The following is a 15,344-nucleotide window of genomic DNA, read 5'->3' as shown; positions in this document are numbered from 1 at the left end:
AAAGTAGTTTTATATTACATTATTATCTTTTTTCAATTTTTGAGTGTAATTTTAACACTTGATACTGCTGTAAAAAAGTTCTTAATTTGCATCTTTGCTCTATTATTGTTATTTGTTCTATTAATTGTAATTAGTTTCTTTGTACTTTATTACTGACAGTTTACTTGTTTCAAGTTCTCAAGTCATTATTCAAGACAATGTTTACACAAATGATTTTTTGTTGTGGTCTCGAAATTAGTATTGACAATCATCAAATGGCTTACATATGTAAACAAAATGGACATTATAATTAAAATATACACAAATTAATTGGAATCCCAACAAATCGAATCAAACTCTGAACTGAATAGTACAGACAGCCCTAGGCTTCAGGGTCCAATTTTTGCACTGAATTAGTGATAGACTTGTATATCATCCATGCTGATTAAATCAGCCAATATTTGGCCATTTTGCGATTATTGGCTTCGGCCAGTAACTGCATTCGCTTGGCCGATTAACACAAGCGTTAACTTTCCCTAGTGTCGGCACCAAAATCTACCAACCTGCTTGCCAATGGATAATCAACACTTTCTGTTTTCTAGGTTCTTTTCAAATTTATGCAAATTTGCGTAAATATTGCATTAAGAGTTTTGTTTCACTTTAGAAATTTGGTGTAGATCTGATTTACTGTTGTTAAATTGTATTATATTTATCAGCATTTATATCGGAGTCGGCCATCCTGCTCTCTAGATCAGTGGATACTGCGGCACCACTTTAGTGTTTTTTTTCCCCCACGGCACCCCAACCACTTAAAAATAAATAAACAAATATGCGATTAAAACACTCCTTTATTTAAAAAGTTTAAAATTAATATTGATATTCACAAATTTCATTAAAATAGTGTAGCTGTCATGCGATTCTCCTAAACATTGCTTCAAGTTTTTAAAGTAATTATTCAAGAACTAGAAATAAAAGAGTGCTTTACGATTTTTTAGGAATAGCAGCAATTAATCATTTAAAAATTGTGACATAAAAACATTAAAAAGTAATTAAATGAAAAATAGAACAACTTAAATTTACTGTGTGATTATTAGATATACATTAATACAGATTCAGTACAGTACACTAAAAAGCAGACCTGAAATTTACTGGACTTAAAGCTCCTGAAGTCATCCAGCCAAGGACGGTGAGTGCTTTTCTCTTTTTCTTGTCAATATTGCTGTTTGATTAATATCATCGATAGGCTTATAACAGCTGCAGCATGTCAATCAGGCTGCATTTACACATCGCACAGACTGGATATTTTGATACGAATACATTAATGGCTTACATTAATATCGCGTCAAGACGGCACAGATTTTTGTCCCGTTTGTTAACACTCCCGTAATACATTAAAGTTTAACATTCATATTGTGTCAAGAACCGCATATAAATGTTCACACGTGCAGTTGCATTCACCACGAGAGCACGCACACATACGCATGCGAGCTTTTAAAAAGCTTCTGGCTGCAGACAAACAGCATGCATGTACAGAATTGAGTCAGTACTGCCGGTACTTTTAACTGTTGGCTATTAAAATATTAAACTGAGCAGAAATTTCACGTCACCCCTAGCCAGTCCTGGCAGAACACCCAGTTTGGGAACCACTGCTCTAGATATCGCTATCTGCCATAAAAAAAATAAAAAACAATTACAAAAAAAATATTATATCGGTCAACCCCTACAATAGAAGAGGTGACCCAAACACAGTACCAAAATAGTTCAGTGTAAATCAATCATGTATTAATTTAACGATTTTCAAGGATGATGGTTTTTCATGCAACTTGACCAAGTTGGCCAGATTTGGCAGAATTTGCAGCAAAATACCATAGAGTTTGATTGGACAAACAGCCTTTGACGTCCACAACAAAAGATATGGGAAGTGTTTTCTCCTTGCTTATAGTTGATAAACCTACTTATTTTGCTATTCTTAAGCCAGGTGGACATTTTTCGATTTTTACAGTCTGCAAGATCGTTTCTAGTCAGACTGTACAATGTGATCACAGTGAGATCTTGGGTAAAAGCCCATGCGACAATTTCAGACTGTATGATACAAATCGTAGCCAAGACTTTGGTCCCAATCATCCCAATAAACAGAGCTGACTGGGTGTTTTATCTGATCAGGCTGTCGTAGGAGGAGAGACATAAATGTAATCGTAAAGGCAATTTATCGGTCGTCGTTGAAATCATCTGATCAAAGACTGCCGATTTTGCCCTATGAAAAGAAACATTTTATCCCCAAAATTTGTCTGAGATGGCAAAATCATGGCCAAGATCTTACAGTGTGAACCCGGCTGAACTATGCATGATTGTATTGCAAGTTGTATTTTATTACGTGTTATTATTCATGTAGCTAGCTATAAACATGGAAAAAACTGGAAAACTGACTGCAGAAAAAGACAGTTTACAATAATGCCCGATAGAGCGCCCCTTGTGGGAATGTTGATAATGCAAAGCCTACTTGCGCTGCATTATGACTTGCATTCGGAAACATTTCGGAACGCAACAGCCTGCAAAATTGCACTTGCGTAGCTACGAGTGTTGTAGAGTTTGCTTTGGGCCTAAATCAAAACCATATGCACAACATTACACGATATGCTATCATTAACTAAATGTTTTCTGAAACACAAAGCAGTCTTGATAATGCACACAAATGAATGCTTAATCCAGCCAGACACCCTAAGAGCTTGTAAAATGAATTCCAGATGAAGATCTGATGACACAAAAAGCACTAGACCCTTAAATCGAGCCCTGTATCTATTGCAGCTCTTTAAAAACAAATGTTTTGAAAAAAGCATTTCCTCTTCACTAAACAACAGAGATGATGTTATCAACGTCTGCTCCTCACCATGACTGTGAAGGGACTCCTGGGAATGTTTTCTCCTCCAAACCGCACATAAATAACGTATGTGCCAGGTTTAGGCGCTGTGTAGAAGATGTCAAATGTCCCATCTTCGTTCTCGATGACATCAGCTTCCACCTCAGTGCCGTCGGGAGTGACCACGATACAGGAGACTTTGCCTTTGCCTGCACCTTTAGTGTTCACTACGAATCCAACCTCCTCTCCGATGCCGATGGTCGGCCCAATGCCAGGACCTGGAGAATATGAATCAGATGTTTGTCTATGAGGGATGGATTGTTGAAAATTTGCCATGGGATTTGATTTTGGAATCTTTCCACCCTAAAGCATAATTTTCCCTTCAAATTTAGATTGTTATGCTGTAAAAGTTGTACTTTTAAAAGTCAGTTATGTTTGTGGTGGCCCATAATAAGAATATTAAAAACAAACAAGTACTGCAATGTGAACCCTTTTGGTTTTTATTTAGACCGAACTTGTAAAGAGTTAATTTCTTATCCCATTCTAATTTAAAAAGCCTTTCAAGTCAATGTGAAACTGCATTCTCAGCCCTTTCTACTTCCGTAATATGATGCATTTGAGTGAAACAATATTCAACAAGTAAAAAAAAACTTGATTTTATCCATTGGGAATTCACTGGAATGAAAAGTTCGTATAATAAAACCAGACCTGAAATCGAGTTTGCAGTTGATTGTGTATGACTACTTTTTCAAACTTATCATTATGTTCTATTATTGCCACAATCTTTATTACATAAACAACAACCAACATTAAACTAAAGTGACAAAATGGCTAAATTACTAATAAACAATGTATAAATAGCTAATTTCCTACTGGCCTGGGTGACGTCAGCGGAAAGTCATTTCATTACTTTACATTTTAATAAAATATTCTGAAGACAAGCTTTATTTCTTTGGAATAATCCGCACAGATAAATGTTTTTATTTTTTATTTATTTTTTACAAAAGCCAGTTTTATGTTGACTTAAGTAACTTTTGACCGTAGGTACCAGACAAATATGACCCTTACCGCTGTGTGTACGGTGGCGGTAAAACTTTACATTCAAGTCACACTGAGACTCGTTCTCAAATTCACCACTAGGTGGCGCAAAGGAGAGTGAGAGTTAATACTGTTAATAACTTTGGTAATATTACTATTTTTTACATTATGATTTGTAAATCAAGGTAGCATTAACGTTTTAATTTAACATTAGCATAGTTTAATTGCAAAAAATAAAACAAAATTCAGCTCCCATCTATTGAAATGGTTATGGCACCACTCAGCAGTTTAGAGCAGCAAGTGCACATTTACCGCAGCAGTAAAAACATCTGTACATACCAGTGACTGTACACTTGCTGGCGTCGCCTGTGGAGGTCACTCGCACCCGATACGGAGAAGTCGGAATCTCATCGCCACCGTATTTGATGACAATAGTGTAACGGCCCACCTTGTCGGGCACATAAGACACTTTGTAGGTTCCATCCCGACTGTCCTGAATGTTAGCTTTCTTGGGTTTACCATCCTGGTCCTGAAAAATATGAAACATTATGTAGCATGAGCCTGAAAAAGTGACAGGATGAGTTGTGGAGGACACAGAGCCAAACCTTATCTCTGATGTTATCGAGGGGTAAACGGCTGTTTTTGTTGAAATTGCAAAAATGATTTGTGATCGTCTTGAAAGCATCAGTAACCAGTAATGTGACTGCATTGCATTTGTATTGCTTTTTTTCAGCAAAGAAAATGTTTATTCTTTTATAACTATAGTTAAGTTAATTTTAGCTTATAACAGAGAGATAACTTACAGCTTTTTTTGTAGAAAATGAAAAAAAGTGCTTGAATTGAAATGGACTATTACGGAGCCCCTTGGAGGAAAGGGAGGGAAATAACTTTCTGAAATAGTTTTGCATCCTATTACAAAAAGGTTTGCATCCCCTTGCAATTATTTTGGGCTCCCTTGAAAAAGCTTTGTTATGTAAATTAACCATGGTTAACCAAGATATTTGTAGTAAAATCATAGTAACCATAAAATTGACCATGTTTTTACTCAAGTAGCTTTTCATCTAGAATATCTGTAGTAAAACCATATATCACAAAATAAATAAATAATTTCATAATACAGGAAAACCAAAACTAGGGTAATAAAAATATAATATAATACAAAATAAAAAAATAAAATAAATTTCCTGTAACAACATTTTTGTTTTTACATGGTTCCTAGCAAAAAAAAACATGGTTACTGCAGTTGTAATATAGTGAAACCATGGTTAATTTTCATAAGGGCATTGAAATAATAAAAATAATAAAATTGTTGGAATTTGTCTACTGAGGCGGAATGCTGTGTTGGACTATGTGTGACATGGACGGTTAAGCTGTTGCACACGGTCTCCAGGACACGAGCAGAGTCTGAGTTGGGGTGGCAAAGCTCATTTTTAGGGTGGCAGCTTCCACCCTGTGCCACCCTTCTGGCCCCGCCCCTGCTGCTCAATTGAACAAGCATTAAAAATGCTTATTGTTGATCTTGATGTGGGTTTTTGTAGTTTGAGACTCAAAAAAAGCAACTTTGGATCTTGTCTTGTGCTAAACTTGGATCACTAGAGCAGAAATTACTCAAACACTTCCCTGTTGGATAAAAAAAAAACATGTTGTGTCCAGGAAGACAAGTAATACATTTTGCATTCCAAGCCCAGAACGTAATTTATAGTCTGTTGCCTGATCATAACCATACTCTGATTCACTTCCACTTTAATACAACCTCAAAAAACACATTTACAACAATAGAAAACATTAAAACGTTAATCCTCGTCTTAAAACCACGAGGAAAAGACAACGTTCAACAGTACTCACGGTAATCTGCACTGACAATTGGCCCTCGCCAGCATCCTTGGCATCGATGGTGAACTCCACTGGAAAACTGGCAGGGATGCCCGTGGTCAGCCCAGGGCCGCTAGCACGCACTTTACTGGCATCATGAGTGGGCAGAACACGGAGTTTGAACGGACTGAAAAATATATTTTAAGAACTGATGAGGATGACTCCATAACAGTAGCAGTCACACAGAGTGAAAAATCAAGCAAGCAAATCTCAGGATTTCCGGAATACCTGCGTGGAATTTCCTCATCTGCGTACTTGACTGCAACAGAATAAGGGCCCTCAACAGATGGGGTGTAGGCAACAGTGTGTGCGCCATCCCCATTGTCTGTGATGTGGATGGGCTCGACCACCCCTGCAAACAACACCACATTTGTAGTCATACACGGCATTCAAAGGGAGTGTTAAGAATGGCATAAGTACCTAATACCCTTATTACTAGTGTGAAGTATGTATACTGTGCACAGTATGCAAATAAATATAGTAGAGACAAAATGTCTAAAGTCCAAGCTTCATATGGGTAAATGTTTACGGAGTTTGCACCTTTGGGACCCGTCACGGCCACAGAAAGAGGAGCGACTCCAGCTTTACTGCAGTCAACTGTGAAGTTTTGAGGAATTTTAGCCCGAACTGAAGAACCAACACCTGGTCCAGAGATCTTCACCTTACTGGAGTCCACAACATCCTTCACTGGGACCTTAAATGGGCTTCCTGCAGAGTAAACAAAATATAAGGGTGTTTCTTCAACTTCAGGCAAATTCATTACAACAGATTTAAACTTTGTTCTTTTTGCTATATGAAGGTCTCATAAAAACTGAATGGGGAAACTTTTTACCAGGCCTTTATTTTTGTAAAAAAATGCCTTCAAAATGTACAGATTTTACTGTTTTAGCCTTGTCCCAGGACTTTTAATATTAAACTATGAAAATACTCATTACATATTATGATCATATAAACAAGAGTGAAATAAACAAACCATTTTAATATTTATTGTGTGAAAATTATTTCCATAAATTTTTCAAAAATTATGTTGAGGCGTCATTTCCATCACACCAAACCATTTTGCCCCTAATAAAGTTTTTTCAAAAGTTAGTGTATTTGTTAACCAAGTGGACAAGTGTCAATGAAGAGCATGATTGAGATGAAATATGAGACAAAAAAAAAAAAAAAATTCAAGGGAATTATCACTTTTTGTTTGCCATCATTTCAATCAAGCTCTAATTTTACCAAACTGCCATTAAATGTGAAAATATTATTTCACTGTGTGTATTTAGGACACAAACTGTTATCTATGAAATTAGCCTTAGTAAGACAAAGGAGTTGGTCATTTTATTTCAGAAACATTAAAAATGTCATTTCCAGCACATAATTCTATTAAAGTCATTTTTCCGGGTTCAATACAAGTTCAGCTCAATCGACAGCATTTGTGGCATAATGTTGATTACCACATTATTTTGTCTCGTCCCTGCTTTTCTTTAAAAAAAGTAAAAAACTGGGTTCCAGTGAGGCACTTGCAATGGAAGCCAATTTTGTAACATTAAAATACTCAGTTTCAAAAGTACAGACAATATGCATGTAAACATGATTTTAGTGTGATATAACATTTTCTGTTTAAAGTTATAGCCAATTTTACAACATCGTTTCCATGACGATGTAATGTCAAAACATAAAAAAAATTTTAAAACCCTAAAATTATGATTTAAACAATTTTACAGCTCAAATAATGCATGAGTTTTAACAGAAGAATTAATGAAACGCCTATAGACCCTCCAAAGATTGTCCACATTCACTTCCACTGTAAACTCCATTTTTTTTTTTTTTTTAAAGAAAAGGAGTCTAAATAATTTTATGTGGTAATCAGCATTATGCCACAAATGCTGTTGATTGAGCTGAACTTGTATTGAACCCGAAATATTCCTTTAAATGTGTTGGAAATGCCACTGTGGTGGGAATTTTTCATAATTTCAGGAAAAAATAAATAAAAAAGACAAAATCTCCTGTGATGCATGTACAAACACTGTTAGACATTGATAATAGACATTAAATAAACAAGTGAGTGTGAAAAATGTTTTAACGAGACTTTATTTTTCAGAAGTCCACAGTGCTACAACACTAACCAGCAGTTTTTGAAAGCGTACACTAGAACACATGAGACAAGATCCTGAAACATTTGCCAGCTTGGACCACGAGTAGGTTGTCAGACACAGATCAACTTTCTGACAGTTGTCCCTGTTGTTTTCTAAAATATTGCTCTACAGTATGAAGTTCTGTACAGCTGGAAACAGCTTCTTATGTGGGAGAATCAAACTACGTGGTCTTGGCATGGTGAAACATTTTCATTGAAATACGAGGCCATAATGTCTACTATGGAGAACGTGGTAGCCTACTTTTCCTAAGATGCAGGATGAATCTAGTCTCACACATGTAATATTAACAAAAACAAATGTGTAGAAATATTCAAGTGGTTTTAAAAGAGAAAACTAGCAGACAAAATACTCCACTTTTCAGTTCCAAAAATGGCACAACAAACAAAGCTAATTTCTACCTGGGATGTGTTCTCCTCCATACGTGATGTTAACGTCATATAGACCAGGCACATACGGGGTATACTCCACGTTACAGCTGCCATCCTTGTTGTCTTTACAGGACATTTTGGACTCTGATGGACCTTCGACAGTGATACCCAAACCACCAATGCCAGCTCCTCTGTCCAGACCAAAAGAGTTTAGTTAGTCAGGTTATACCTTTTTATTCCATTTTTAGTTTTTTAAAACAGAGTAGTTAAAAATCCTGAAAAAGATCTATGGAAATATAATTATTTTCTTGATGATGGTATTCTTTATGAAATGACTCTTCTAAAATAGCAAATGTGAGATTTTAAAAGCTGCCACCTGGTGATGATTGAAAACTTGTTGGGTTTGTCGGTCAAGGCTTCTTCTAGACCAGGACCTTTGGCCTGAACTCTGGAGGGGTCACAACCCTCACCCACCCCAACCTGGAATGGACTCTTTGGAACTGGAGTCTCATCATAAAGTATCTCCACACTGTGGACTCCTAAATATAGCAGAGAGAAAAAAAAAATCATGCTCATCACCTTCCAAGAAAATGGATATACTTAATACCTAACAGTTCTTTTTAAATGATCACAAGTAAGAACAATAGCGGTAGCGATGATTGCCTTAGCAAATACCACTAAACATTTCTGTTTGCAATGACTGAAAAAAGATCAAAGCAGAATTTTAATCAGTACATTTCACTCAATACCATTCTCAAACGGTGTGTATTCCACGTTGTAAGTGCCATCGCCATTGTCATTGACAATGCAATCTGTAGCAGCACCTGACGGATTCTTCACATGCGCTTTAATATGTTTCCCACCAACTTTGGTTAAAGCTCGCGCGTCAACTGTGAAGTTAGTGGTGGCCTCCCTGGAAACTCCTGCAGACCAGAGAATAGTGGACTTAAAGGGATAGTTCACCCAAAAATGAAAACTCTGAGTTAATAATGACATAATGTCATATTCATGTTGACTAGGAAGTATATCGAAACCTGTCAGTACCTTCTCCCGCCACTCCTGGTCCGAACACTTTCACTTTTCTGGTGTCAACAGCTGGATCCACGTTTACTTTAACAGGGAAGTTGGGGACAGCCTTCCCCCCATACTTCAGTAGCAGTGTGTACATGCCCATAGTCAACGGGACATAGGTGACTGTGTAGGTACCATCCTTGTTGTCTATAACTTCGGTTCTTGCTTTAGCTCCAGAATCAGACACCGCTTCCAGTGTCAACTGTCCTGGTCCAGCTATGGCACAGTCGACATTCACCACGCTTATCTCACCTACCTTGCCCCTCTTTAATCCTGAGCCAGATGCAACCACCTTGGTGGGATCAAACGGATACTGGATGTCAGCATGGAAGGGGGATCCGGGAATGTGGACATTCTCGAAGAGAATGTTGACCAGGTACTCTCCAGGCTCAGTGGGCAGGTATGACACTGAACAGGTGCCATCGCCATTGTCGGAGCACTCGATTTTGGCTTCAGTGGGACCCTCAACGGTAAGGCCCAGCCCACCGGTGCCAGCACCTTTAGTGTCGATGGTGAATTCAGCAGGATTCGCTACTAGGCCCCCCTTCAATCCTGGGCCAAAGGCTTTGACCTGAAGAGAGAAAGGCAGCACTTGTTACAACAACTTCATCTTTACTAAAGGAAGTCAAACAAGAAGGTTCCATGCTTGCTGAGCAATTGAAACCCACCTTTCTTGGATCAGGGGGCAACATGGCTTCAACAGAAAATGGGCTTCCAGGCACCGGGTTGCCATCATAGACAACCTCCACAATGTAAACACCTTCTTCTTTGGGGATGTACTTCACAAGGCTGGCTCCTTTACCTGGTTGAGGTTCCACAATGCATGGCACAGTCTTTCCTGATGGACTGCTGATCTTGACTTCTAGTTTACCCTGGCCGCCTGCTCCTTTTGTACCAATGGCAAACTTCTGGTCTTCACCTACTTGCACTCCTACAGCAGAGTTAAATTGTGCTTTATTAAGTTCTTGCAACCCTTTAGAGAGCTTTAGAGTACTTTTCTTCAATTGCTAGAGAACTTACGACTTTCCAAGCTATCCACTTGGATCTTGCTGAGGTCCAGCGGAGCTGCAACACCCACAGCAAAGGGGCTTTTAGAAATGAGGTCACCACCAAAGGTCACCGTTATCACCATCTCACCCTACAATGGTAGAGCCAACCAGAATCATGAGACAAGAAGATAAATGCTGAAAGATTTCCAATCTGCCCATTTAAACTCCTTGAAGGCACTTTCAAATGGGAGCCACTTTATACATGCAGAACCCTACCTGCTGGACTGGTGTGTACTTGACGGTGTGGGAATAGTTGTAGTTGTCAATGATCTCAAAGTCTTGTACAGGTTGTCCTTTATTAGGCCCAGAAAACTGCACATCTAAAGGAGCTTTGCCAGCTCCTTTGGTGTAAACGGTGAAGTGAGTTGGCTTTCCGCTCTCCACACCTGACGGTACAACAATATTAAATGTGAAAATTAAAAATGACCCTGCTAATAACAACAGCTTAATCCAGCCTAATATGGTTTGCTGGTCTTATAGCTGGTTTAAGCTGGTCTCTCACCCTTACTAACTGACAAGTGCCCCAAACCACTCTAAAACCAGCAAACAGACCAGCCTGCCCATGCTGGAAGACCAGACAAACCAGCTTAGGCAGGCTTAAGATGGATATGGGGTTTAATAGAATTGGCTTTTAGTCTCCTCTGCTGAAAAACAACCCATCTTAAACCAGCCAAAGCTAGATTGCTGGTTTCAGCTGGTTTAGGATGTCTCCTAGCCTTAACTTGAACTTCAGCTGGTTTTCCAGCCTGGTCAGCTGACAACTGCCCAAAACCTTCCTGAAAGCAGCAAACAGACACGCTTGAACAGGCCGGGAGACAACCGAAGACCAGCAAACCATCTTAGGCTGGTCCAAGCCGTTTTCTTTTTTTTTTCCAGAAGGGGAGACCAAACAATCTAAAATCAAATCTTTTATCATTAAAACCAAATAATTCTTGACCACAAACCTGCTCGAGCGAGCCCCGGTCCCTCCGCTTTAACTTTGGAAGCGTCATGTGATGGATCCACTTTAACACGGAATGGACTCACTGGAATTTCCTGCAAGGATTCATTTCAAGTTAACCCCCATATTAAGGATTGAGAAATGAACTGACACGGTTTAAAATCCCTTTAGTCACTCACTTGATCAGTGAAAAGCACTTTAATGGTGAGCCGCCCAGCTCCGGGGGGAATATATTTGACTGTGATGGTGTCGTTGGCATTGGGAATGATGTCAAAATCAACATCCTCTTCCTCGTCACTGATGACATTAGCATCACACTTGATTCCAACACTGACGTCACCTGAATGAGAACCAAAACAAAAATGTAAAAAGTTTAAAAAGTTACACAAGCCATTGTAACCCAATGTTGGTCAAGGCGGTAACTAAACAGGTTGCATGTTCTACCTTCTCCAGCCTCTGTGCAGTCCACGGTGAAGTGCGTGGGCTCATGAGCTTTTAGTCCAGATCTTTCCACTCCTGGACCAAACACTTTCACTTTGTGCGGGTGACTTCCCTTTCCAATGTTTACCTAAAGGAAGAAAGTCTCTTGACTATTAATTTTAAGTGTTACAAGGAAATGAAAACACATTTCAAGCAACTACACAAGACTTCATTGTACATTGAGAGAAAGAAAAAAATGAAGCACTTTACATTTCAAAATGTGTAACATCTGATGCATTTCCAAGGTGTAAAGTTGTTTTGAAATAATTAGTATTAAAATTTGTAAATTAGTAATTGAAAATTGCTCCACTTCATTTTGAAGACAACAGGAAACATAACACAAAACATATAAAAACAGACTCAAACTCACATAAATCACACAGTGACAAACACTGAAAACATACAATGTCTTAGAATTGACTGAATGTGACATTTTAAAAATAACACTATTTATTCAGTCATGACATTGAAATGTATTTATGAAAGTCAGTTTTTTTCTGCTTCTTTTTCCAAATGTAAACATGTTAGTTAATATTTAATAGATTTAATGCTGCATTTTTCCAGTCATTTCAGTAAATGTTTAAGTAACGGAGTAACATTGTGAAATGTAAATTTGACTGTTCAGTCAAGTAAAAGACACATTCTTCTACTATAAAGTGACTTTGCATTGTGAAACTGACTCTACAAACCACAGAAATTCATCTTTGTCGGACTATATTTTCACTTTTCTTGGACATATGCTCCAACGTTTTGAATTTGATTTTTGTACATTTGAAATCTATGCATGTACATCAAGCCTTATTTTTTTAAATAGTACAAATAATATTAAGTGATGTATTAATATTCAGTCAAGCTTGACATTTTCGGCTTCATTCTGGAAGTACACTACAGTACAACATCTTTTACAATCATGAGAGTAGTCAGTGCTTTTGTAAATTTGATACAATTTCATACAGTGCAAAATGATCAAGTTCTTCTGACATCAAAAGTGATGATTTACAACATGGCTTTTATACGGTTTCGTGCTTTGAGATACAATCCATAATTGCTATAAAAATATGCTTCAACGATACATGCTTTTAAAGGCCGATGTCGATATCTAGACACGTCTAGGTGGCTAATGGCTGATGTATGGGTCAATGACAAATAAGGTAGTAAATGAAACAAACAAATGAGAAATTTTAAAAATCTAGTTTATAAAACGTGTCAAGTTCATAGAAATTTAATCTTTGATTCCATGTTGGTTTCATACATCTTTGAAAAACTTTTATAGCATTTACTATAAAAAAATTTTTTTTAAAAATCCAATGACTTAAAATGTCATGTGGTGTAACTATCAAGTAAAAGGTATTAAAATAATTTCCTTGCACCTTGAATACATGTGAGTGTACACAACTTAATCATTAATTTAAAAATAGGTTTTAAAACATATGAGGCAAAACATTTTTTTTTTTTTAAACAAATAACCTGAATTTGTGAGTCACGAAAATCAAGATCAAAATGGTATTAGGGTTTGATGGAACAAAATGTGCCTTTTCATAAAAATGTCAAAATATCTGATATTTAAAATAAAACACATTAATGAGGGTCTAAAGAGGTTCTCCCTGTTTTTTTGTTTTTTATGTCACATGACAACAGATTGGCTGACTTTGATTTGGTGGACAAAGTTTTAAGTTTGAATGAAATGATAATATAGATTTTTTAAATTGTTTCACTGCTTTTTTTTTTTTTTTTTTTTTAAAGAAATAATGATAATAGATTATTCCAAACTAGTTATGCCAACAATTCTTTATCTTTTTATTTTTTATTTTTTTATCTCTGGACGGTTACTTTTAACCCTCAGAAAAATATCAAAATGACTGATTATAATTCAATTATATTCCAGGCATATTAAAATAATTGTTTTTATGAATAGCATTTTTAATGCATCACTTTTAACCACATGTTGCAAATATATACAGTACTAGATTGCTGAAATTGTTTGGACTTGTTTTGTCAAGCAATTATGGACAGTTCTGTAAATTACAAATACAGCAGATCAAAAGCAATTCGATTAACAGCTAAAATAATAATAATAAAAAAATGAAAAAGGCATTAACAAAATCAGTTGATCTGAATAAGTGATTACTGAAAAAAAACACATTTACAATTATGTTGTCATCATTTTGCTAAGAATGCTAAGAAACATGTAATAATTTAAAAAAATCCAAGTAAATCAACTCTACAGTAAACAGCATAAATCATTTTTTGTATGCTGATCTGACTTAAGATGATCACCATTCTAACTGCTTTTTTATGCGTTACACAATGCATTTATATCAAAATAAAAGCCTGAAATTATTTCACAAAGAAGCAGCGGCGCTCCACAGTGGATGTGGTAATTATAATGATGGCTTTATGTTTGGGAGTGCTATCAGCTTTAGTTAGTGTGATTAGTTCCTTATTCACCTGTGACTTTACTGTATTAGTACAGACTGCAGAAGTTTCCTGTACATCTGTTTTATCAGTTATGACCTCTGACTCTGTTGGTCTTACCCTGAAGGGGCTGTTTGGCACACTGACCCCTCCCCAGGTCACAACCAGTGTGTGCTTGACGGCAGATGTTGGAGTGTACAAACAGGAATAGATGTTATCTCCTTTGTTCTTCACTTTCACCTCAATAGGGACGCCATCAGCATCCTGAGAAAACACACATGATGAATTCGAAAATAACATACCTCTGTTCCAAAACATAGAGATCTGTATCGCTGCCTTCATAGGCAGTTACCTTCTAATACTAATGTATGTCCTAACTGAGCACCCCACTACATAGACACAAGCAACAACAACTTTTTCTTATGAGGTTGTGTCCTAACCAGCGACGATCAAGACAAACGACAAGACATTTTGTTGATTGCTTGACCTCTGCAGCGTCACTTGGGGTAACCCGCCCACCGTAAAATCTCATTGGTCCAAAATCCTGCTCCTCATAAGTGCATATTAAACATCAACTAGATGAGTAAAGTTTGTAAACAAACTTTGAGGTTGGCTTGACAAAGCCTGGTCTGAAAGTTTAAAATAGTTTCATAAATTTAAACGGTCAGACAAACAAATAGACAGACAGATCAAATAAATGTTAGATAGATAGACAGAGACAGACAGATTGTTTTTTTCCCTTCCACATCTAGCTAGGGGGTTGCTAGCATATTTTAGCATGTATCTAGGCATTCCTAGCATGTTTTAGCATGTAGCTAGGTGTTGCTAGCATGGTGTTAGCTATTGCTAGCATGTTTTAGCATGTAGCTAGGCATAGCTAGCTTGTTTAAGCATGTAGCTAAGCATAGCTAGCATATTTTAACATGTAGCTATGCATTACTAGCATTTAGCTAGGCATTGCTAGCATGTTTTAGCATGTAGCCAGGCATTGCTAACATAATTTAACATGTAGCTGGGCATTTCTAACATGTTTAAACATGTAACTAGGCATTTCTAGCATTTTTAACATTAAAATAGGCATCGCTATCATTTTGCTAGGCGTTTCTAACATGGTTTTGTATGTAGCTAGGC

General features: G+C 37.1%; 1 protein-coding gene across 1 annotated transcript in view; it reads right to left on the bottom strand.

Moving 5' to 3' along the window:
• The window catches only part of LOC127427840 (filamin-B-like), a 101,761-nt gene that overhangs the window by 29,983 nt on the left and 56,434 nt on the right, over window positions 1–15,344 (bottom strand). Inside the window, 16 exon segments of the mRNA XM_051675665.1 lie at window positions 2,867–3,114; window positions 4,214–4,403; window positions 5,720–5,873; window positions 5,975–6,098; window positions 6,287–6,454; window positions 8,289–8,449; window positions 8,635–8,797; window positions 9,008–9,181; window positions 9,303–9,900; window positions 9,998–10,260; window positions 10,350–10,467; window positions 10,595–10,764; window positions 11,323–11,413; window positions 11,498–11,658; window positions 11,763–11,886; window positions 14,334–14,477. Coding sequence (XP_051531625.1) covers window positions 2,867–3,114; window positions 4,214–4,403; window positions 5,720–5,873; window positions 5,975–6,098; window positions 6,287–6,454; window positions 8,289–8,449; window positions 8,635–8,797; window positions 9,008–9,181; window positions 9,303–9,900; window positions 9,998–10,260; window positions 10,350–10,467; window positions 10,595–10,764; window positions 11,323–11,413; window positions 11,498–11,658; window positions 11,763–11,886; window positions 14,334–14,477 — 3,051 coding nt within the window.

This window comes from Myxocyprinus asiaticus, chromosome 37, assembly GCF_019703515.2.
Source record: "Myxocyprinus asiaticus isolate MX2 ecotype Aquarium Trade chromosome 37, UBuf_Myxa_2, whole genome shotgun sequence".
In the NCBI taxonomy this organism is placed as follows: Eukaryota; Metazoa; Chordata; class Actinopteri; order Cypriniformes; family Catostomidae; genus Myxocyprinus; species Myxocyprinus asiaticus.
This window is presented reverse-complemented; position numbering and strand designations above follow the sequence as displayed.